Source organism: Urocitellus parryii, chromosome 5, assembly GCF_045843805.1.
Source record: "Urocitellus parryii isolate mUroPar1 chromosome 5, mUroPar1.hap1, whole genome shotgun sequence".
Classification (NCBI taxonomy): domain Eukaryota; kingdom Metazoa; phylum Chordata; class Mammalia; order Rodentia; family Sciuridae; genus Urocitellus; species Urocitellus parryii.
In genome coordinates this window covers 59,347,074-59,370,842 of record NC_135535.1, presented here as the reverse complement: position 1 = coordinate 59,370,842, position 23,769 = coordinate 59,347,074, and the positions used below count along the sequence as shown (strand labels likewise).

At 51.6% G+C, this 23,769-nt stretch overlaps 2 protein-coding genes across 9 annotated transcripts; one reads left to right on the top strand and one right to left on the bottom strand.

Annotated features, from left to right (window-relative positions):
- Window positions 1–945: 945 nt before the first annotated feature.
- Tmt1b (thiol methyltransferase 1B) lies at window positions 946–3,163 on the top strand. Its single transcript, XM_026398488.2, has 2 exons — window positions 946–1,772; window positions 2,833–3,163. The coding sequence occupies exons 1-2, from the start codon at window positions 1,275–1,277 to the stop codon at window positions 3,067–3,069; spliced, it is 735 nt and encodes a 244-aa protein (XP_026254273.2). The 5' UTR covers window positions 946–1,274; the 3' UTR covers window positions 3,070–3,163.
- A 426-nt stretch (window positions 3,164–3,589) lies between these two features.
- Itga7 (integrin subunit alpha 7) lies at window positions 3,590–23,769 on the bottom strand. 8 transcript variants are annotated; one of them, XR_013343647.1, is made up of 27 exons: window positions 23,331–23,769; window positions 18,235–18,362; window positions 18,076–18,155; window positions 16,563–16,818; window positions 15,920–16,051; window positions 14,433–14,640; window positions 14,110–14,303; window positions 13,686–13,774; window positions 13,441–13,568; window positions 13,197–13,292; window positions 12,981–13,042; window positions 12,668–12,837; window positions 12,024–12,173; window positions 11,268–11,383; window positions 10,518–10,710; window positions 10,355–10,435; window positions 10,177–10,256; window positions 9,990–10,064; window positions 9,729–9,831; window positions 9,117–9,293; window positions 8,838–8,969; window positions 6,849–6,962; window positions 6,527–6,625; window positions 6,311–6,436; window positions 5,202–5,314; window positions 4,650–4,775; window positions 4,161–4,246 (listed from the first exon to the last, which is right to left on the bottom strand). XR_013343647.1 is itself a non-coding variant. In XM_077798994.1 (26 exons), the coding sequence occupies exons 1-26, from the start codon at window positions 23,534–23,536 to the stop codon at window positions 4,016–4,018; spliced, it is 3,546 nt and encodes a 1,181-aa protein (XP_077655120.1). In that variant the 5' UTR covers window positions 23,537–23,768; the 3' UTR covers window positions 3,590–4,015. The 8 variants fall into 8 exon arrangements, 7 of the variants coding, with proteins under 7 accessions (XP_077655120.1, XP_077655114.1, XP_077655119.1 ...); XM_077798994.1 differs by lacking the exons at window positions 4,650–4,775; window positions 5,202–5,314 and adding an exon at window positions 15,520–15,639 and having other exon boundaries at window positions 3,590–4,246; window positions 23,331–23,768; XM_077798990.1 differs by lacking the exon at window positions 4,650–4,775 and having other exon boundaries at window positions 4,104–4,246.

The window sequence follows — 23,769 nt, the reverse complement described above, 5'->3', positions numbered from 1 at the left end:
AGGAAGCTTCATCCAAAAAAGAACCATTGGGGCTGGGGTTGTGGCTCAGCGGTAGAGCACTCACCTAGCATGCGCGAGGCCCTGGGTTCGAACCTCAACACCATATCAAAATAAATAAACAAAATAAATGTGTACAACTAAAATAAAAAAATATTTTTAAAAACCTATTAGAGAGAGAAAGAGAGAGAGAGAGAGAGAGAGAGGGAGGGAGAGAGAGAGAACCATTAATAACCTGGGACCTGGGGACTTTGTACTGAGACACCTGTGACCCAAACACCTTTTGTCTGCCACTTCCCTTCTTCCACAGCAATCTCTGGCCTGGTCCTGAAGCCATGAGGGGTTACTGTCCGAGGCTGTGATCCAGGTCCCCAGGGAGCTGTGAGTACACCCAGGGGCACCTGCTTCCTGCTGTTACCCCACTCTTTGTAGATCACACAAATGTGAGAGCATGGGGACACTTTGGAAATTGTATAAGGCCCTCCAGCCTTTCCTTATACTCCCTATTTTATACAAATTCTCTTTATAAGAAATTGAAACACAGAAAGTAAAAACACTTGCCCAAGGGGACACAGGCCAAAGTGGCAGAACTAAGACTTTTCTGAACCCAGGTCTCCGAATCTGCTTTTCCCTCCCCTTCTTTTCTCCTAATTCTGGAGCCTGGAGGCCTTGGATAATAATAAACACCAGTAAACTCAGTAAGTGCCTTTCTTTTGCCCAGTAACCACCCTCCTTCTTATGACCAATCAGACCTAATCCTGAACATTCTGTTTGGCCTCCATCTGGGGCAAAGGCCTGTTACAGTTTATCAAACCCTGAGGGTGTGCTCCGGAAACCCAACCAGAATTTCAGCTTGCACAACCAATTAAAGCAGACCTGGGATCAGAATGAGACTAAGACATCCCCCCATGACTCAGCTCTTCCCTGACATTTGGCTCCCATGAAGCAGTAATCTGAGACATAAACCCTGGTCCCCCTTAACATCTCTCTAAGGTGAGTCAGCACATGCCACCCTCCTCAGCTGGGCAGCGCTCCCCAGAACACAGGCACCACCTGTCCCTTCGCCCCACATAAAGCTTTTGGAGAGCCCATAGGACTGTGAGAACTTTGCCTTCTGGAGGAATTCCACACACCCTCTCCACCCTGTAAGGAAGATTGCCAATCCAGACCCAAGGAGCAAAGTCCTAAAACAGGAGAAGAGAAGACTGGTTTCTGCAGAGGCTGGGCAGAGAAAGAAAGCCAGAGCCCCAACAGAAGCACCACCAGAAGCTGGTGTTATGGATGTCCTGGTCCGACTCCTGCAGCTGCTCATGCTGCTCCTGACGCTGCCCCTGCACCTGATGGCTCTGCTGGGCTTCTGGCAGCCCCTGTGCAAAAGCTACTTCCCCTACCTGATGGCAGTGCTGGCTGCCAAAACCAACCGCATGATGGAGAACAAGAAACGGGAGCTCTTCAGTGAGATAAAGAAGCTGATGGGAACCTCAGGGAAGGTGGCCCTGCTGGAGCTGGGCTGTGGCACTGGTGCCAACTTCCAGTTCTATCCTGCTGGCTGCAGGATCACCTGCCTGGACCCAAATCCCCACTTTGAGAAGTTCCTGAAAAAGAGCATGGCTGAGAACAGGCACCTCCAATATGAGCGGTTTGTGGTGGCCCCTGGAGAGGACATGAAACAAGTGGCTGATGGCTCCATGGACGTGGTGGTCTGCACTCTGGTGCTCTGCTCTGTGCAGAGCCCAAAGAGGGTCCTGCAGGAAGTCCACAGAGTACTGAGGCCGGTGAGTAGAGTGGGAAGGACTGGGGCCTGGGGCAGACAAATAGCATTGGCCACCCCAGAGTTCGGGGGCCCCAGGAGGGGGAACTGAGGTCCTAGTACATTAGACACCCCACCACTGCCACCTGCTGCTGAATAAGAGTGACCATGGTGGACCCAAGAGGATGCTGTTGGGGCAGACAGGAGAGTCACCTAACAGGAAGTGGAGGGAGGTGGAGAAGTCACCTAAGGAAGTGAAGTTTAAATTGAGATCAGAGGAATTAAACAGGACATGGAGGGTGGGGAAATAAGTGTGCCAGTAGAGATATTAGGGGGAGTAGAATCCACACATTTTTTAAATCCATAATATTTCAAGCGGGGCATAGAGAGAGGGGAGCTTAGGATAGTTTCCAAGTTTCTGGCGTGAGCAACTGAAGGGATAATGGGTGCTAGACCATTTGCTGGAATGGAGGAACACTGTTTGGGACTTGTTAGGTCCCAGGAGCTGCTGAGACAGCCAAGCAAGAAGCCATGTGGGCTGTTAGAGGGCTAGAACTGGAGGCAGGAAAAGATGCAGCGTGGAGATAGAGAGTTGGACATCGCCAGCTTGTAGCTGCTAATTAAGAGCTCAGGGGTGAGGGAATCACTAGGGGAGGGAGTGGGAAGAGAAGAGCTGGAGAAACCCCCTGTGGTTATCGGGCAGTGTCTGGGGCTTCCCTGAGATATTGGAGGAGATGTCAGGAACAGCTATGGCACGCACCTGAGTCTTGATAGAGAGGCCTGGTGCATCTGTATATAGTGAGCCATCTGCCCTTGTTTCTTACTCGCCCTCTGTCTGCCCTCTGGACCTTCTTTAAAGATCTCTCAGCAGTCATTTCCCCCTCAGTTACAAGAGGTTCTTCACAGGCCCCTTGAGGGAGGGTAGGAGCAGGGGGTGCAGAAAATGTCAGAGCAGCAGTTTGCTCCATAAACTCTCAGACCAGCTGCTCCCACTTCACTAAGAGATTTGGCCAGGCTTGATCAGAGGGAAGGAGGAAGGAGCAGGATGGAGCAGCTAGTGACACTGACCCTCTCCTCCCTCCCAGGGAGGAGTGCTGTTCTTCTGGGAGCACGTGGCTTATCCGCGAGGAAGCCAGGCCTTCATGTGGCAGCAAGTTTTTGAGCCCACCTGGAAGCACATTGGGGATGGCTGCTACCTTACCAGAGAGACCTGGAAGGACCTGGAGAATGCCCAGTTCTCTGAGATCCAAATGGAACGACAGCCCCCTCCCATCAAATGGTTACCTGTTGGGCCCCACATCATGGGGAAGGCTGTGAAATAAACTTCCATGGAGGGTCATTTGCTCCCTTCCCTGTCCCCAGTCAGAAAAAGCCACCCACTGCCAAATCTGTCTTCTACTAAGAGGGATCTAATCAAGAATGAGAGAAGCTTCCCCTACCACCATCATCCCTAGTTCCTCCCTCCCTCTGCCAGAGGGGAATCTCTAGCTCTAAAAAAAAAAAAAAAAAAAAAACCTATTCCTACCCTGACTAGAGGGAGGAAAACATTATGCTCTGTCATTCCCAGACTTCACCCACCCCCTTCCTAGGACAGCTCCCATCCCTTCCCTTGTCCCCATGGGAAAGGTCCCCCTGCCCTCCTTAGGTTACTCCTATGTGCCCCTGGGACTAGTCACAGAAGCCATGGTACTGCAACCCTGCCTGGCCACCCGAGTGTCCCTCCCCCCTACCACCTTTATCCTGAGCTGTGGGGGTACCAAAGAGAAGGGGAGACCCTGGGGAGGAAGGAACAGCACTTAGCAAAGAAGCCAGAGGTTTTGTCTTCAATGTTTTTTAATAAATAGACAAAATCCACTAGACTGATGCAGCAAACTAAGGTCAGAGGAGAAGGGAAACTGAGGAGGGAGAAGCCCCTGAGTCAGCAACACAATCTCCTCCCTGACTGTCCTGCTAAGGCACTTTGGGGGAGACAGGTTACACAGGGGGAGTGGCAGAAGGAGGGATTCTGATCCCCACCATATAGCAGGACATCCCTGCCCTTCTTGCCCTGCCCCACAGCCCCATCCCTGGTTGATACCCTCTTGTCTCCCAGCATTCCAAGGGGAAGATCGGGCTGGTTCTCATGGGTGGGTGAGGTCTGTGCTCCTGAGAAAGCAGATCCTGCCAAATCTTGAGGCAGTGTCAGCAACCAATTCTACTCTCTTCATCCAGAGGAGCCACTCAGGAAGAGATGGAAGGGACCCTTGGGCCAGGCTGAGACCAAGGAAGCTAGGCAGTGCCTGGCACAGGGTGCACCTCAGGGCCCAGCTCAGGGTGCCCATCCGCAGCCAGGATGGGGTGTGCGTCAGGACTTTCCCGTCGGGGACTGCCCCAGTTGTTCCTCAAGATGGTCCCTGTCTTCTCTTCCTTGAACTGTTGCCGGTCTTCACGGGGGATCTTCACTGCATGGTACTGGGGCACTGTGGCCTCGGGGTGCTTTGCCCGCTTGAAGAATCCCATCTATAAGGATGCCAAGCCAGACTATGAGGAGCTGCAGGGCTGAGGTCCTGGGGACACACACCCACAGCACAGAGCCTTGCCCCCACCACCCCTGGGAGAGAAACAACCAGCTGAAGCAGAACAGAGACAGGCCAACCAGCACCCAGCACCATGGGCAGCACCCAGGGTGCCACCAGTGCCAGGGCCCCAGGTTCTCATTCACAGCAAGAGGAAGATCAAGAGGGGGCCCGAGGAGCAGGAAAGGAAATCTCCTTGAGCCTCTGAAAGGGAGGCTTGGAGGTGGAACATCAGGACCTCTAACTCCCAAGATTTCTATCCACCCAAGCTTCTTAAGAGGCCAACAGCATCCCCCATAACACTAACAAGATCTGAGGAGGAAATGGCTTCCTCAACCCCTGCATACCTGGCCCCTTTGCGCCTTACACACCCCCTGTGTGCGTGTACACTGGGTAGCACCTCCCTTAGGCAGGGACCTCTCCTCCATGAATCCAGTACTCCATCCCCTCCTTACATCATGACCATGCTGGTCCTGCATACCAAGATGGCCATGTGGCCTTCCATACTCATACTCAGAACTGCCCAAGACTCCCACAAGCTCAGGCTGCACAGCATCTCTTTGCACATCCATCTCTGCACACTCATGCCTACAGAAGAGACATGCATGGAGCCTCCCCACACTCCTACATGCTCAGCCATGAGCCCACCCAGCTCTTAGTGCATGCCCCCAGCTGTATACACACAACCTTATAACCTCAGCCTCCTTATGATTTCTCGCCTCCGTCACTAGGATTCACATCACCCTCATGCAAACACATTCCTTATTCCTGATCCCTGAAGGCTAGAGCTCTATTCATTCTCACATACATACATACATACATACACACACGCACACACACACACACACACACACACACACACATAGTTGCAGACACACTCATGCACACATACAAGTTACCCCACAGTCCCTGGACCCCCAACTTCCATGGCCGACGGCTGTACAGCCAGATGGGCTCTGTGATAGTTGGTGGGGAAAGATGAGCTCTGACTGCTCCGATGGAAGAAGCCACACTGGGAAGTTGAGGGAGGAGGGGAGCAAAAGAGGCAGAGGATGGAAAGACTGAAGACGAGGGGGCCTTATCTCTGCTGTTTCTGGGGTGCAGGGGGCAGGCATCCTGGGGCCAGTTTCATGAAGACATCAATCTCCCTTAAGACTGGGCAGGTTCCCCACTGCCACTCCAGAGCCTGGTCCACTTGCCAAAAGGTGTGCTCACTCTGTGATCAATCCCAGGGGACAGGTGGGAAGTAGGGCAGTGCCCTGCAGAGCCCAAGGACATGCACGGTTCTGCAACCATCCCCAGATGTGGCGTGTGGCTCAGAAACGATGAGCCCTGGTGATGCATGTGACTGCCTGTACTGATATGTGGGTGGTGTGCTTTTACGATGCACTCCAGATGTCAATGGGATTCTGTTACAGCTGGGTGTGTTCAAGAATGGTTCCATGTGAACCTGTTATGTGGAAGCTCAAAGTCCAGCCTTGCAGGCAGCTTCCTGGAACTAGTTCTCCACACTTGGTGGCCTTTTGGGCCACAGCTTTCTTTCCAGCCTTCACTGCCACACTCATTAAACCAGACCATACTTCCCCAGCTCCATGTCTTTGCCTACCAGGGGCCTTCTGGAAGGCTCAGGCCCCACCCACCCCATCTCCCCATATCCAGATTCTATCAACTCACCTTCCTTTAAGACCCAGCTCCGCAGCCCTCTGCTCTTGAGTCTCCCTTCCTCTGAACTCCCCCTTTCTCAACTCAACCCCTTCTGCCTTGTCTTTGACTGTGAGGCTCAATAACCCCACTATGCTACAAAATTCCTGAGAACAAGATCTGCATCAGACTTATCTTTGAAACACTCAGGGCTGGATAGAGTCCCTGGTGCATGCAGGGTCAGCGCTTAATGTAGATTTGCTGAATATATGGGTGTGAAGGTGAGTGAGAGTGCCACAGTTCTAATGTCTGCCTGCCCAACCAGGAAGTCTAGCCTCCAGCAGGTGCTCCCCTCCCCAAGCCTCACCTTCCACAGGAGCAGCACCAGCAGCGCTAGCACCAGCAGTCCGGCCAGCACAGCCAGGAGGATGACCCACCAGGGGACTCCTTCTGCCACCACAGCCATGGGGTCTAAGTATACCATCACTGGAATCTGAGGAATAAGGGGTTAATGGAGTGAGAGCTGGAGGGAGAAGGAAAGAAGAGAGTCTCCCCACCCAGCCAGCCCAGCCCTGCAGCTCACCACAGTGGAGGCATCTTTGAGCAGCAAGTTCTTGATGGAGGACTTCACTGTGATGTTGGCTCGGACAATCACTTCCAGGGACTTCACAGCTGAGTACTCCTAAGGGAGTGGAGAAGGAGACCCTCCTCCTAAATGCCCCACGTTCCCCTCACTTTCCCCCAGCTCCTGAAATTATAAATGGAATGGTGCCCAATGCCAAGGTTGATTCTGTCTGTCTTGGTTCAGGAATATGCTGCATTTAGACAAGAACAAGGTAGCGATGAATCCCAGTGGGGCCTCTGCAGAAGAAGAAACCCAGCCTGAAGCCCAGCAGAGCCCTCACCTCCAGAAAGGTGCTATTCCACAGGCGGCCCCAGACGTGCAGCACAGCTGCACGGTCAAAGCTATAGAGTGGACAGCTGAACACCACACAGTTGGCAGTACCCCGGGCGCAGTCCTGAGGACAAGAACAGGCAGGGTTCAGAGCTGCTCAGCCCCACCCCATTAAGCCTACCATCTCTCTTATTTTCTTTTCAGGACCCCTAACTTCTCTCCTCCAGGAAGTCTTCCCAAACTAACCCTATTGTCCAAAATAGCTGCCTACCCCAAATCTGAGCTATTTGGCTTTGAAATGCATGAGGGGCACAGAGGGGATCTCTTAACAGGAAAAGGCAAAGTAGCTTCTCCAACTGATTCTTATTGCTACCTTATGATGGTTTCATTTTTGAGCACCTACTATCTGCCAGCAATTACCCCACTTAAGTATCCTGCACAGTGCATATTATTAACTTTTTTTTTTTTTTTTTTGCAGTACTGGGAATTGAACCCAGAGGTGTTCTACCACTGAGCTACATCTCTAGTCTTTTGTATTTTTTATGTTGAGACACGGTTTCACTAAGTTGCTCAGGGTGGCCTCCCTCCTGCTTCAGCCTTCTGAATTGCTAGGATTGCAGGCATGTACCACCAACCCCAGAATTACTAACATTTTTCAAAGGAGGAAATTGAGGACCAGGGATGCCAGGTGACCATCTAGCAAAACTATTAAGTTGTGGAGCAGGTATTGCAAGTCAGGTCCACGTTATACAAAACCACAGGCCTGCACTAAGCTCAAACTCACTGAAGGAGGAGAAGGTGACACAGGATCTGCCGGAAGGACAGGAACTCAGTCTGTTCCTTCCAAGACTGACCTAATCCATTTGACCAAGTTGCCACTAATAACCTATTTGTATAAAAGTTATGTTATATTCATCATGCCACAGTCCATTTACAGAAGAATGGCTTTGACAGTGCTTGAAGTTACTTTGAGTCGTCCTTTAGTTTGCAACTTTTGAGCAATTCAAGAGCCCTTAGTCAATTTGTTTTAAAAGCAAGACTATCTGCCTTAACTTTGTGTATGTTATTTTCATATGTTATGTTAAATGAAACAAGCCAGGCATGGAAAGACAAATACCACCTGATCTCACCCATATGTGGAATCTAAAAGAGGTGAACTCAGAAGTAGAGAGTTAGCATGCTTACCAGGGGCTGGATGGGCGGGAGTGAATAGGAAATGTTGGTCAAAGGATACAGTTTCAGTTAGGCAGGAATAATAAATTCAAGAGCTCTATTACTACTGTACATTGTGATGACCATAGCTAATAACAATATATTGCATTCTTGAAAATCATCAAGAGCTGGGTGCAGTGGCACATGCCTGTAATCCCAGGGCTCAGGAGGCTGAGACTGGAAAATCATAAAAGAATTCAAAGCCAGCCCCAGCAACAGTGAGGTGCTAAGCAAACTCAATGAGACCCTGACTCTAAATAAAATATAAAGTAGGGCTGGGGATGTGGTTCAGTAGTTCAGTAGTCAAGTGCCCCTGAGTTCAATCCCCGGTACTGCACCCCCTCTAAAAAAAAAACAATTAGATTAAAAAAAAAAAAGAACAAGGTTGTAACTCAGTGTTAGAGCACCTGCCTAGGATACATAAGGCCCTGGATTCAATCCCTAGCACTACAAAAAAAAAAAAAAAACAGATCTCAGAGACCTATTCTATCCTGTATAGATATTTTATATAAATCTAAGGCAAATGGATTGCTAGCTAACTGACTGGTCAAGGGTTCTGCTTGGAGTGAGCGCTTGGAATTGGGGAGTATGTGGGATCAGCAGTTGCCTCATAGGCAACCGCTCCCTCCAGCTGTGCTGCAAACTGTCTTGTCAACTTGTCCTTGCCCAGGTGTTTGACCACCACGTCTTGACAGGCCACTCTCCCTGAATGTCCACCACCTGAAGCTCTGGACCCCCACAGCATTCCTATCATGTTATGCCCCAATTGTGTTCACCCTTCCCTCACCAGGGTGACGTTTTTCTTCTTCTCAGCAGAGGACACTGGCCACCAGGACGTGGTAGGTGCCAGCTGCTCACGAGGCTCCTGCTGCTCCGGCTGCTCCAGCTCTCGTCGCCTCCTATCCCTACTGTCCACATCCTACATAGACAGAAAGGGAAGGACCAGTGACATTCCTCCAAATGCAGGGATCCTGAGGTCACATATCCTCCACACAACCCACACATGCTCCCCAGGCCCCTAACATCCCTGCCAAGTCCTACCCTGCCTACCCTGCCTAAACCTCACCAGGCGGAGGATGTTGGGCCTGGGGGAACAGAGCCCTTTCTGCCCAGGCCCCTGACCGCCCTCCAGCTCCACTCGCATGGGATACAACAGCCACTTCCCATTGGCAATCTCGTGGGGCCACATGATGTTGAGGAAGGCGGAGCCCAGGGTGTTGAGCGACTGGCCTTGGTTGGAGACCTGTAGGAACAGAAGGAAGGGCGCTCAGTTTCTGAGCAGACCCTAAACCCACAGAGACAAGGGGAAAAGGCTGAGGCGATGGCATCAAGAAGCACAGTTTCAGCAAAGACTTGGGAACAAGACCAGATGAGGCACCATTCTCTCCCCGGAGGCATCCTGAGCAGGCATGCGGGAGGCTCCAGCCAAGAGAGGACAGAATTCTAAAGACAGACATCAACTCTTCCCCAAGGTCCCATCCCTCAGACCAAAAGGAAATGAAATGGCCAGTCAAAAAGAACAGGAGATGGTTAGCTGAGGACCCAGCTCCAACATATGCCCACAGCCAAGGTCCAGGTGTAAGGCAGAGGCCCCAAAATCACTGGACCATGCAGCCCCTTATCCTCTGGGCCAAGAAGGGAGAAGGGCCATGAAGGGCCCATATACCAAGACACTTACCGTGACCTCATACTTGACCTTGCTGCCCACATCCCGCTCAGACCGCATAGCACTCTCACCCCTCACCACACCGGAGAAGAAGAGTTGCTGTGGTACAGCCACCCTGGTATGAAGGGGTCAAAACAGGGGCTGAGAAAGCCTGAGGTCTGGCTGAATGGAGAGCCAGAAGTGAAAGGGCAGGCAAGACAGAGCCCAAGCCAGGGTTTAGGAGTGGGGATACCCCCACCCTCCAGCAGAGCACCCCACTTGGGCAAGGCTTACCCTGCGATGGACAGAGGCAGCTCAATGAAGACACGGGCTCGAGCAGACACTGGATGCAGCTCCTGCTCACTGATCCTAGCATGTACATAGGGGCAGGGGTGGGCAGCAGGCATGGGCACCCCCGTGGGGTTAACAAGGACAGTCCAACTGCTATCATGCTGCCAACATCCTGCCCCACCAGGCTTACGTGGCCAACAGCAGCTCTACTTCCAGTTCTGTGGTCTCAATGGTGATCCCAGAGGTGCTGAGGATGAGGTAGAAGGTGACCTAGGCCAGAGTGGAATGAGAGAGTCATGGGGGTGGGGGGTGGCAGTAGGAGACTAAGGAGCAGCCACTCAGGCAGAACTAAGGGCAGATGTACCCACCTGGGCACCTCTCTTCATAGGGTTCCCCAGCTCACACTCGACATGGGAGGCATTCTCATTGGACAGGCAGAGCGGCTTTTCCTGGAATGGGGTAGGAAGGAAAGGTGAGATTGGGCTACTGGAGCCCTTCAAGACCCCACCCAACCCTGCCCAGGCCCCTCACCACAGGATCCAGGGCCCGGACTCCTGAATAGTGCAGTGAGGCAGGGAGGGTGACCAGGAGCTGGGCTTCATGAGCATCGTCCCCATCAGCCTGGGGCTGGGCGGGGTTGGAGGGCAGGTTGGTGACCATCAGCTCAAGGCCAATGACTGGCTGCCCACTCAGTGCAAACAGGGCCGTTGTTCCATCCACATCCCTGGAGGGTCAGATCTCACTCACTCTAAGGTCAGAACACCCTCCCTGCCCCTCCACTCCTGCCTCCCCCACACTCACCCAGTGCACACTGCCGCCTCAGCATCCCTGGACTCTCCCCCCACCCCAGGTCTCCTGGATCAAACACCAACCCAAGTCAGGTCTTTCTGTGCACCAATGAGAGCCAGGGGATTACCATCCTCATCCCAGTCCACTACTTCTTCCTTTGGGCAAATAACCTTAACCTTTCTAGGCCTCAGTTCTCCATCTGTAAAATGGGACTAATAACTCCTACCTCACATCTGTGAAGACTAAACAATGAGATGGAAACTGTATGTTATGGTGTTGTGAAGGGTTGTTACTTATGCCAGGCTCCTCTGGTGCCCCAGCCCCATCACTGACTCGATTCCCAGTCTTCTGGATGGTCATCTGCTCCTCTCTGGCCTTCTTTCTACAGGGTCAGACCCTCCCTCTGCCTGGTCTTCCTGAGGGTACTCACTCCTCCCTTTCCTTGAGCTCTTGCCATCCCTCCCCCTTCCATGTGCTCCCCACTCCTCTCACATGGGCAGAGGCTGAAACTCTGTGTCGCTGACCCGGGCACAGAAACGGGCATGCACCAGCTGCAGATTGCTCTGACAAATCTTGTCTTCACCACAGCCTTGCTTCAGAAAGTGGATCTGGAAAGCGATTTGAGGAGAGGGTCATTCCTAAGGGGCAAGGCATGGGTTAGATGTGTCACAAGGCATATAGTGGGTTGGAGTATTACAGGATTAAACAACCCAGATCTGCTGTTTACTGGCGGTGTGGTATTTGGATGGTCACTTAGCCACTCCGAGCTGTAATGTGATGGGTGTATTGCCATGCTGTGGTAAAGACGAGCAGATCATTCCATAGCTACACCACATTTCCCCAGCTATGACTGCAGGCACTGAATTCCACATTAAGAATGACAAGAGTGGTAAAGGGTACCACTCCCAGGCTGCCTGTAAGAACTGTGCCAGGAGATTCATATTTCTCCATGCTGGCTGAAAAGCAGAAAGGACCTTGGAGGCCACATTTGATGGTGTGACCACTTTTGATGACAGACCTCCATCAGCCTGGGACCCTAAAGGATTAGAGACTGGAGGAACACCATCCCCGGACTGGAACATGTGGTTTTTTGGGCCATTTAACATTTGGGGGGTCTACTTATTACAGCACCTAGAAACATGAAGAACTACCAGGGTGACATGTAGAAGAGATTTGCAAGCAATGAGTGGGTGTCACTGGTGAAGGACCAGGATCACTGCCCCTCCCAGCACCTCTTCCCAGGCTCACCTCTGCCCGCTGGGTGCTGGGCTGGTGGGCATTGAGGATGGGGGCCACTGGGGGCAGTCCCTGGCCAAGAGCCTGTCGCCGGAGCCGAGGGGTCTGGAGACTATAGGACAAGGTCACCACAATGGCCCGAAGTTTGTCTTTGACATTGTCCTGAGGAGGGGAAAGATCGTTGCTCACTGGAACACCCCTGCCCCTATCCACATGCTAAGATCAGTGAGCAGGAGCTTCATCCATTGTACACCTTGAATACATCATTTTTAATCCCCTAAATAACTCCCCAACCCTACCCAAGACCCCAGCCAGACACAAAACACATTCTGAAACTTAGAGAAGTTTAGAAAGATTAAGGACAAAGATGGAGAACTGAGCAAGGAAGAAGGAGGAGAGACTACATTAGGGAAGGAAGGCAACCCAGGATTTAGGACACTGAGGACTAGATGTGAAAATGGAACCTGCCATCCCCACCTCCAGAGACTACAGGAGATACAAGAAAGCAGTCATGAGGAGAAGGTGAAGCCATAAGGGAGGTTTCTTGGAGTGATTCAGATCTCAGAAAGAGGTGTGAGTGTGTCAGAAGCAGCTAAGAGGAATAAAGGAGAAGACATGCGGTGAGAAGGACCACCAGGCCGGGAATTGGTTTCCACCTGAAGCTGGAACATGGTGTCTCCACAGACTCGGTCATGCTGGTACTTCAGCCACACAGTGCCTGAGGCCTGGTGCTTAGGGTCATCTGGGCTACGGCTCAGGAAGGTCACACGCGGAACCTGGCCCCGGAGCCTCCTATCTGTGTCCCCATCTAATACATAATCCAGGGCTGTGGTGTGTGGGGAGAAGAGAGGGGCCATGAGTTGGGAACATCTCCCCCTGACTCTGTCCCCAAGGTTCCCTCCTCTCCATTCAGGAGTGACCCTCCCTGGAAACCCAATGAGATGACCAGAGGGAGAGGACCTCACTCACCCACAGTAGGGCTGTAGCTGCTGGGGACTGCAATATAGCTGAAACAGATCCTTAGGTCCACACTGTGGGGGCAAAGGGTGGCTTCTGAGCCAAACAAGGCTGATGTTCCAAGGTCCCAGGCCCACCCTTCCCATTCCTCCAGCTGGGAAACTGGAGAGAGTCAGGGACAGGAAAACTAGACCTGGCTTGCTCTGACCTCCTCGGACCCCGACTCACCAGACTGAGTGGCCACCAGCACAGTTGGGCTGTTCTAAGTCGATGGCTCGGGGAGCAATGAAGACCTCGTGGGAGACGTGGAGAACAGGCCTGGCCCTGGGGGAACAGGGAGTCCAGGGTACAAGAAACATGAGGACAGGAGGCTGGACACTCATTAGCTTCAGACTTGAAGTGGAAATCAGAGTTACAGGGAGGAGATGATGGCCTCAAGGAGGGAGAAGGCAGCCAAGAGGGAGGGGCTTACCTGAAGAGTGCAACAGTGTCCGCCAGGGAGCCCACCAGCAGGTCAGGGTAATGGTTCCCATCCACATCCAGGCCACCCGACAGAGAGTAGCCAAAGCTCTTGATGCCCACAGCCTCGCCCTCCAGCACCTGGGGACCAGCTGTCAGCCTCCTTCGCTGAACCCCGTCTCCCCCATCTGCCTCCCCTGCCCTCTGCAGCCCTTATTCCACCCACACCCATTCCCTCATCACCATGAGTCTCCTCACCTGTGAAGGTTTGATGACCACCCCCAGGCTGCTCCCATGGTAGATAAAGACCTTCCCATCCCCATCAAAGGGCGCTCCCACAGCGATATCTGAGGGTCATGGGGAAAAGGCATCACACTGGGGAAGGGGTGGACAAGGGTAGGCCCCAGTTTCCCTCAGGCACTCGGTCTGTATAATGAGTTTTCTTTTGTATTGGGAAACTACAAAGTCCCAGACACCTGGAATACATCATTTTTAATCCCCTAAATGACTCCCTTCAGTTGTTATTAGCTCAAAAAGGTCACAAAGCATAGTAAAGTTCATATGTGAACCCAGAATCCTCTCTCTAAGCCCTCAGAAGACCACCCCCCTGACCTCTGAGGGGCTTCCCCATTCCTCCCATGACCCCATCCCTCCACTGAATCTTTTCTGTTTCCAATCACACCTGGGAAGCCATCTTGGTTGAGGTCCCCCAGGACAGCCAAGCTGATCCCGAACATGGAGTCAGGGGAACCACAGAGCCGGAGTGGGGAGACCCCTGTCCAGTGACCACCCTGGTTCATGTACACATACACAGCTCCCCCCAGCTCTTCTTGGCGCTCAAAGAAGTAAGGGGCACCCACTATCAGGTCTGGCCAGCTATGGAGAAAGGGAGACAGTCAGTGTGGGGTCCTCCTAGGCCAACAGAGTCAAGAGAAGATGCCCAAGGTCACTTATACCTCCTGGACCCAGCGCCCCCTAGACCCCACTCCCCTTGCCCACTCTCACCCATCATTATTCAGATCTGCCACAGCCAGCGAGTAGCCAAAGCCAGAGGTCAGACGCTCTCCAGAGAGCATCACTTCGGGTACTAGGCGACTGGCACTGTCTTTGCGCAGAATGACTACAGCACCCTTGTGGTTGGCACGGGGGGCCCCTGCCACAAAGCTCAGCTCTTCTGCTCGCACCAGACCCTTCCCAGAGTCAATGGAGAATCCTAGGAATGAGGGATGACATACCAGTTAGTGTTTCCCTAAGATTCAGAAGCCGGGTGCACCCCAGCTACCCCCACCCTGCCTGAGTCTAATAGGTCTGGAGCTAGAAGGTAAAGGTGCCCCCAAGTCATCACCACCATAGCTGGACTGCTCTTCCTCCCCCTCCAGTGGTCTGGCAGCCCTCCCACACTCTCCTGACCCAGAGACTAGAGTTTGGCACAAGAATTGTGATGAGGTCAGCCTCAGGGACTAAAGAGGAGGAAAAAAAAGTAATGACAGAGAAGCCCAGATGACCAGCGGTGGGAGGGGCACAGTGTCAGGAGCTGGGCTGAGGCAATACCTGTATCTACACACCCTAGGAGGCCCCAGTCCCACCCAGTGCACCTTCTTTGGCCCCACTCCCACCACGCTGACAGGAGAAGACTTCACGTGGATGGGAGGGAGACACAGACAAGCAAGGAAGAGCCTGCTTCACCCAAATGTCTCTCAGGCCTCTCCTTCTCCTCCTTAGCAGAGGGATGTAGATGAGACAATGGGGGGACTTACCAACAAACTAGACCATTCTCCAGCCTGAGCCCACCATCAACCCCTCAGAGAAAGGCCCCCCAGAGGTCAGCACTGTCCTTCCCAGGACAGTCTCAGCCCTTTCTCTGTCATTTCATCAGGATCTTCCTCCATGAAGACCCCTCACTCACAGCCCCCAAGGCCGTGACCCTTGGAGTCTCCTCTTCTTGGGTCTAGTGACTAGGCGCTCAAAGGTCTTCTCTGTAATTTGGGCCCTGGGTGCGTATTGGTGGGGCAAGGCAGGAAAAGAAGGTTCCCTGGGGAGAGGGGAGGCCAGGGCCAAGCCCCCAGGGCCCAGGAAATGGGAGCTTACAAACCTAAGTAGCTATTCAAGGCCAAGTCTCCGGCTGGTCCTGGAAGCCGGTCAGCAGGATCCAAAGTTTTATACACCAGCTGGTCAGGGTCTGAGCTATCAATGTTGGTCACAAAAAGCAACCCTGTGGGGGTGAGGGGGAGGTGGGGAAGAGACACCAGGGAAGGGACATCCAGAGGAAGGATCACAGAGCAAGGAAAGAGAGCCAGACAGAAAGGCCAGAAGAAGATGGAAGAGGAAGAGGTGGAGGAAGAAAATGAGAGAGATGAAGAGAACAGAGAGATAAGAAAGACAGGGTGAGAGACGGACAGAGACAGAGACAGAAGGTTGGGAGCATGGAGGGTGGGGAGGACGAGAGAGGAGCAGAGGGTTAGAGCCGTTGTGGGCCAGGGAAGGGTCCCTACCAAAGTAGCTGTTGGCAGGGACCGGGATGAGGCGGGGGTCCTGCTCCTTCTCACCCCCCGCCTCGTAGGGCCCGTCGTCCAGGTGTGCCAGGTCCGCTGAGCCCTGCACACAGAGCTCCACCCTGGCTGTGCCTGCAAGGACAGTCCTGTTAGTGCCTGAAGCAGGGAGCAAGGAGCACCCCGCAGGTGGGACACTGAGTTAGGCACATGAGGACACCCCTCCTCTCCTTTCCAGCCCCATCTTCACCCCCCTCCCTAACCCAAGCATGCTGGGGTCCCCTGGACTTGGCATCACACACTCACCGAGTGTCAGCTCAGCCAACAGCAGCGTGCGGAGGCAGGAATGGCAGTGATGAGGGCTGGGCTGCATGTCGGAGCAAGCAGGCCCTAGCTGGGTGGGCAGACCCAGCTGTGCATGTGGGGGCTCATGCCAGCATGTGGAGGAACATTTGGCCATGCAAGGAGAGAAGATACCCCGTTCATGTGTGTGGTGGCATGATGTGGGTGGAAGGCATGGCAGTGCCCCAGGGCAAAATGCCAGTGAAAGCATGGTCATGCTTGGCCACCTGCTGCCTGCAACCCCATCTCTGGGGTAAGAGGAGGTTTTGGTCCCCTTTTCCCCACTCTCTAAGGAGTGACTCACCCTTCCAATTATAAGTTCCTGGAGCCCCAAAGAGGAGGTAGTGGCTGTCGGGGGAGAAGGCAGCAGCTGTGCCCTGCTGGCAGAAACCAAATTGTTCGTGGCCCTGGGGGCGCCCCTCACAGAACTTCCACTCCCCACCATCCAGCTCATCACGGATGGCCAAGTCCTGGCTTAGCACAAAGCATCGACCGATCACATCCCTCGTCTCCAGGATCTGGTCTACTCGCTGCCTCGACTCATATCGATGTGCACAGGTCTGTGAGAAGAAGGCAAGAAAAGTCATTTATTTCCTGTGTGGACCCAGGATCTGCATGCTACCCACATGCAGACATTTGGCAGACATATCACACACACATGCACATCACTGGAGCATACCGCCCAGCCAGTGTTAAGCAAGTCCTTGCATTACCCAGCATCCCGTCTGCATCTACTTCCTTGCCCTCTCAGAATGTCACCCTTATTCCACATTCTGCATAGGCACCCACAGACACAGAATATGTCCCTCCCTGGTCACAATCCTGCAATACGCTGAGCGTGGTCCTGTCCTTGGACCTTTTAAGGCCACCACTTCATTTACAAAGAACCTCCTTCTCTTTTCATTCCCCAGGCCTGACCTATTCTTGAAAGTCCAGGTCAAATCACTACACTACCAGAGTCCTTCCCTACTCCTTCTGTACTTATATGCTGGGGACTGGACCTCTCACTTAATGTTAACCATATTCAGCCCTGTGGCAACTTGTATTGAAAATTGTGTGCCTATGCATGTTAGTGAAAGGCCCAAAGAGACCTATAAAAGAGAGAATGAGGGTGGGGGTTGTAACTCAGTGGTAGAGCGCTTTGCTCACACGAATGAGGCCCTGGGTTCGATCCTCAGCACCACATAAAAAATAATTAATAAAAATAAAGATATTGTATCTGAGGCCCAAAGAGACATATAAAAGAGAGAATGAGGGTGGGGGTTGTAACTCAGTGGCTTGCCTAGCACGTATGAGGCACTGGGTTCGAGTCTCAGCACCACATAAAAATAAATAAATAAAATAAAGGTATTGTGTCCATCTACAACTAAAAATTTTTAATTAAAAAAAGATAATGTGTCCATCTATAACTAATATATATATATATATATATATATATATATATATATATATATATATATTTAAAAAGAGAAAGAGAGAGAAAATGAGAATCCCCATGACTATTTGGCAGAAATCAGGCCTTCCACTGTCCTTATATTTCCTCTCTCAGTAACTAACACAGTTTCTTATGCTTAAAAGGTTCTCAATAACAGTTGGTAAACAGATGAGTGAAAGAACGGATGGTTAGATGTTTTTAGATTTTTAAGGAACAGGGACCGTGTCTTATACTTATTTATAATTGCCCTGGGAATCACACTATGTGTCCATCCTGTGCTCTGTAAGCACATCTGGGCATATGCACACAGATTACACAATCATCATCATAGTCATCATTATCATCATCATCCTTGCATTCAGCCACAAGACGCAGTACTCACGACAATCTTGCCCCCAGGTCCCTGGCTCCGAACACTGACTCCCAACCACTGGTTCTCCTTGCTTTCCTTTTGCACATCAGCTGGAGGCAAAACACTGGGAATTAGGGACGAGAAAAGGAAGCCAAGTCCTCTTCCCCACTCCACCCAGCAGGGCCGCACCTCCTCGATCAATGTCCACTCTGTAGCAGTCAGTCTCCTCCAGGCTCAGAGGGCAAGCGAAGAGGCCTCCAGTGCGATTTGCCTGCTGCCCAGGAAGAGCTAGGGCCTGGGGAGCACCCACCAGCAGCCTGCATGATGGGGCAGAGGCCAGAGTTAGAGGTCAGTGTTCTCCAACCTCCCGTGAGCTGCCCAGGCCCAGGGGCCAAGCAGTGTTTAAGAACTAAAGAGAGGGAGAAAAAGGGATTTTTCTCAAATTCTGGTGAGAACAGACTAATACCCTTGGCCATACAAATGTCATGTTACATACTCTCTGGATGAAGGACCAACACACACAGCCTGACCAGCACTGCTTGTTTGAAAGAACCGCCTGTTCCCAGCACCTGTTCCTGTCTACGCCTTCCCTACCGACTGCTTGGCCCCATCCCCAGGCTCTACTCTCCTCCCCAACCCTCATTCAGTTGAAACCCTGCCAGAAATGCCAAGAATGCTGGGAGCAAAAGCAACAGGGGCCCAGAGTGACACCACAGTGTCACTCTGAAGCAGGCTTCTGAACCAGCTTCTGAAGCAAGACAAGAAGCTAGATATGGGCCTTCCTCTCTCTCATCAGGGGCCCAGCAAATATACCCCCACCTGGACCCCCAACAACTCTGCCAGCCCAGGATTCTATCAGCCACGCTGGCTATCATGGAAGAAGGGACAAGTTTCTCCTTCAGTGGCCAATCCTACCCCCATTCTCCTCCTCCCGACCTGAATCCCCTTCCCCATTCTTCCTTCTCCTCCCACAACCATGGTCCTCTCCTCTCTTCCCACCCCCTGCCCTCACCAAGTCTTCTCTCCACCTCCCTTTCAGCCTCTTTCCCAGCCACGGCTTTCTTGGCAGGACAATTTTCCATGATCACAGCCAAGGCATCTTCCCCAGGGGAGGACTGTACTGGGAATGGAAGCTTCCTGGGTCCCCCAGGGCTGAACCCCCAGGCCAGGAGTGAAAGAGGGATGAAGTGAGCCAGCAACTCCCAGCTGGCCACATGGGTCCTCTCTTTGCAGAAGGAAGCATTCAAAAGTGGCAGTAGGGGCTGGGGATGTGGCTCAAGTGGTAGCACGCTCGCCTGGCATTCGCGGGGCACTGGGTTCAATCCTCAGCACCACATAAAAATAAAAATAAAGATGTTGTGTCCACCAAAAAACTAAAAAATAAATATTTTTTTTTAAAAGTGGCAGTAGGACAAACCTTAAGGCTTCTTACCCACACTCTTATTCCACCCCCCTTCCTGGGGGGCAAGGCCCAAAACTACAGGGCAATATTACAGACAGTCATCTGTGGGGCACCATGCCAGTTCTGATGGGGTTGGGGGAAGGCACAGAGCCATTCTCCCTTCCCACAACTCCTCCTCATCTCTTAGCAGCTGTCATCCCATGTCAGAGCCAGTGTCATAAGGGAGAAGGGGGATGGGGAGAAATAGGGAAGGGAATATACATTCAACATTCATTTAACAACTATTTATTGAGACCCTATCATATACCAAACCCTGTGTCAGGCACTAGTGAGACAAGGAAGTAGTATTATTCAGCACCTACTATGGGTCATAACCTAAGCTAGACACAAGGAATGTGAGAAAATAATGTTTATCATTCTCCAAATAAGTGTCAGGCATTGGGCAAAGCAAGTCACATTCATTATCCCATTAACCTCACAACAATCTTATGAGATAAGGATTCTTTTCTTGTCTTCCAGATTAGGAAACTCTATTCAAAGATATTAAAAAGTCTTGCTGGAATTCAAATCTACATCTGCTTAACTCCATTACTTAAGGTCATTTCACCGAATGATTGGCCTGTCTTCAGTACACTTAGACAACTGTAGGAAAGGAAAAGGAGGAAAGGGAAAGGAGGGTATCTTGCACACAAAAGAATCTAGATGACAGGGCCCTGTGCAAAAAAAATGTCAGCCTTTAGACTATTAAGCAGTGTCCCCAACCTCCAAACACAGGAAGCATGGGGCTGTCTTATTCATCTTTGTGCTTACCTCATAGGAAGTGTCAAGATGAGCTGGGGATGTAGCTCAGTGGTAGAGTGTTTGCCTGGCATGCCCAAAGCCCTGGGTTCAATGCCTAGTACCACAAAGTGGACTCACAGAGACACCCAATACCTCAGCTGGTCGGGATATAGCTAAGCACACAGAGAAGCTGAAGTGTTTCATGCTTACATTTCCCCTAGAAGATAGGAGTAGGGAGGAAGGGAGGGGCCTATATGGAGAAAGGAAAGTAAGTGCATAGACAAGCCTAACGCTGCTCTTGATAGAGAAGAAATCAGCCAATTCTTTCTGGAACAAGAGCACGCACACATGGCCTCTTCTTCCCCTCCACCTCTGCCCCAGCCACACCTTCCTGGCTCCATCCCATGAGTCCCAGCAGCCCAGGCCCCCAGACAGAACAATAGTCGCAGCTGCACCCACCACAGAGAGGATAAAAGGTTGACAGCTGGAGGTAGAGAGACCCTTGGGGGCCCAGCTAAGTGCAAAAGAAGGAGTAGCCCAGGGCTGGGGTTGTGGCTCAGCAGTAGTGCTTGCCTAGCATGCGTGAGGCACTGGGTTCGATCCTCAGCACTACATAAAGTAAAAAGAAAGACATTGTGTCCACCTATAATTAAAAATAAATAAATGTTTTTTTAAAAAAGAAGAGTAGCCCAATACCCCTGAACTTCTCAATTCTCCACACATGTCAGAGCTCCAGCCTAAGTCTGGCCCCTTTCTGACCCCTTTCAACCTGGGTGGCCCACTGGAAAGGCTATTTTACCCAGCAGGTTGGTTCAGCTTTGGGGGGCCTCAAAGCCTTTGGATTCAGGATCTCTGTAAGGCACTAAAACTAGCCTCTGTGGATCACAGTACAAAAATAGCCAAACTACAAACACTTTCATAGTACCTGTTATAGGCTGTGAACTATTCTAAGCATTTTATATATATTAAGAACTCTTAGGGCTGGGGCTTTAGCTCAGTGGTAGAGTGCTTGCCTAGCATGGGTGAAGCACTGGGCTTGATTCTCAGCACTGCATATAAATAAATGAATAAAATAAAGGTCCATCAACATGTAAAAAATATTTTAATACTCCCTCTCTCTCTCTCTCTCTCTCTCTCTCTCTATATATATATATATATATATATATATATATATATATATATATATATAAAATCTTAGAATATATATAATATTACTCCTCAAACAATCCTATGATGTGGAACTACAAATTGTTTATCTCTGTTTTATAGTTGATGGAAATTACCATGGAGCAAAATAAGAAGGTTAGACCTCAAAGTCTCATTCAAAGCCTTTCCATCAGTGAATGCTAAGGATAGCCTTTTTTTTTTTATTGTTGGTTGTTCAAAACTTTACATAGTTCTTGATATATCATATTTCACACTTTGATTCAAGTGGGTTATGAACTCCCATTTTTACCCCATATACAGATTGCAGAATCACATCAGTTACACTTCCATTGATTTACATATTGCCATACTCGTGTCTGTTGTATTAAGGATAGCCTTTGAAACTAAAAGCTAGGGACTGAGTAAGGTACCTGGCCTCTTAGGGCCACCAAGCAGCAGAGCGCCCCCTGCCGGAAAAAAAGGACAAGGTTAGGCAGTCAGACCCCTCTGCAAATGCCCCCAAGCTTGGCTCTGGGAGACAGAATCAGGAGCCACATTCAAAGAGAAGGGGAAAATGACAAGAGACCAAGCCATTAAAAATAACCTAGAATTTGCCTGGAAATAGCACAGAGAGTTCAGCATGTCCTAAAAAGGCCTCCAGTCCTGGAACTCTGGCAGATGGGGGAAAGAGAAGGAGGGGTGGGGGAGGAATGAGACAGAGATGAGGGAGGAAGGGATGGCAGCCTGAAGAAAAGGTGAAGTCAGTTCCTTTTTACATCCTAAAGTTTTAAGGGCTGTTGACCCTGCTCCCCCATGACTGTGATAATGGAACAACGAAGATTAGAGCTAGCCCCCACTTTCTGTGACTAAAGAGAAATAAGCTCTTATCCCTGCCCTCTGCCCCCAGGGCAATAATGGGAATGGGGCAGTCCCAGTGGACAGCATTGATCCCAGTAATGGACATCTAATGTGTCTTAGGCACTGGCTTAAGAGAGAGAAGCCCCCCTGGCAGGATGGGAGTGGGAAGCTTTGTTCCCCTTCTGGTCTCTCTTTTTAGCAAGAGCCAAGAGTACAGGAAGCATGACCAGTTGCAAGCTCCACCTAATTGTGTCCATCTCCCAGGGGTCCTGAACTGATGAGAAGAGAACTAGAATTGTCCTCTGCCCCTCACTCCTCCTCTGCTGAAATTTTTGGAGTTGGAAATTTCCTAAGGGGGAGGAGAGGGAGCAGCCTGGCCAGCATCCTTCCTGGATCTCTCTCACTGCTGCTGGTGCTGCTGGTGCTGGTGCTGCTGCTGCAGCCACCACTGCCACTACCACTACTTTGAGACTGTTTTCTGCCACTCTATCACCAAACCACCAATGCAAGTTGCCAGGCCCTCCAGTCTCTCAATCTTCCTGCTGTCTTGAGCCTCAGAAGTGGCAGCTGTGCTCTCCTGGCCTCCCAGTGTCCTGTAGCCCTCACTCCATCCCACAGCAATGCTCTGGCAGAAAGTTATTTCTGGAGTCTTACCTTCCACCTTCCATCCCTCCCATGACACCCTCATCCTCTCTGTCCTTTCCCTTTCCTTCTGCCCTAGGTAGAGACAGAATGATCAGTCTTCCTTCCTGGGGGAATTTAGCCCTCTAAAGGAGAGGAGCCAGAGACCCTGGAGCTGGAACAAAGATGCAAATTAAGGGAAAAGGCAGAAGGAGATGGTTCCCTGCCTGCCAAGGCAAGAGCCTTGCTCTCCAACTCATCCCCAAAGCAAAATTCTGGGTCTAGGACCTGGGTGGGGGTGGGCTCTAAACCCAAGACACATGAGATAAGTCTCCAGGTTGGGATATGGGATGTCTCTGGGCAGCATAGGAGTTGGTAGAGTTTGAAGATAGAGAGAAGAAGAGGTGACTGGTGAGTCGGGGGTGGGGAGTGATCTGTGGCTTGGGCCTGGGGACTCTGGGCGGGGGCGGTGACTCACCAGCTCTGGGGTCGGGGCTGCAACTGCCGATGCAGGGCCACAGAGAAGCCGAAGAGGCTGCCTGGCTCTCCTTCCTTGCGCAGAGCGCCCATCACATCCAGATTGAAGGCGACAGCCCGTGGAAAAAGCAGTCCGGCGAACAAGAAACCAAGAAGACAGCAAATCCCAGGGGGCCCCCAAGAATCGCAGCTCCGAGCCCCGGCCATGGGACGAATCCCGTGAGTGCTCCCCAACAGTGAAACAACAGTGCAAAGAAAAAACAGGTCTCCCCCCGGGCGTGTCTCCAGTTTCCGAAGTCTAGCTGGTCTTTCAGGGGGTCTTCCAATCTTTCACCCGGACACCCCGCCCTCGCTCGCCCCTCCGCAACACCAGCATCGGCTAGAACAACTACAGCGGCCGGAGCTTGGGAGTCCACTAGGCTCCCGCCGCCTCTCCTGGG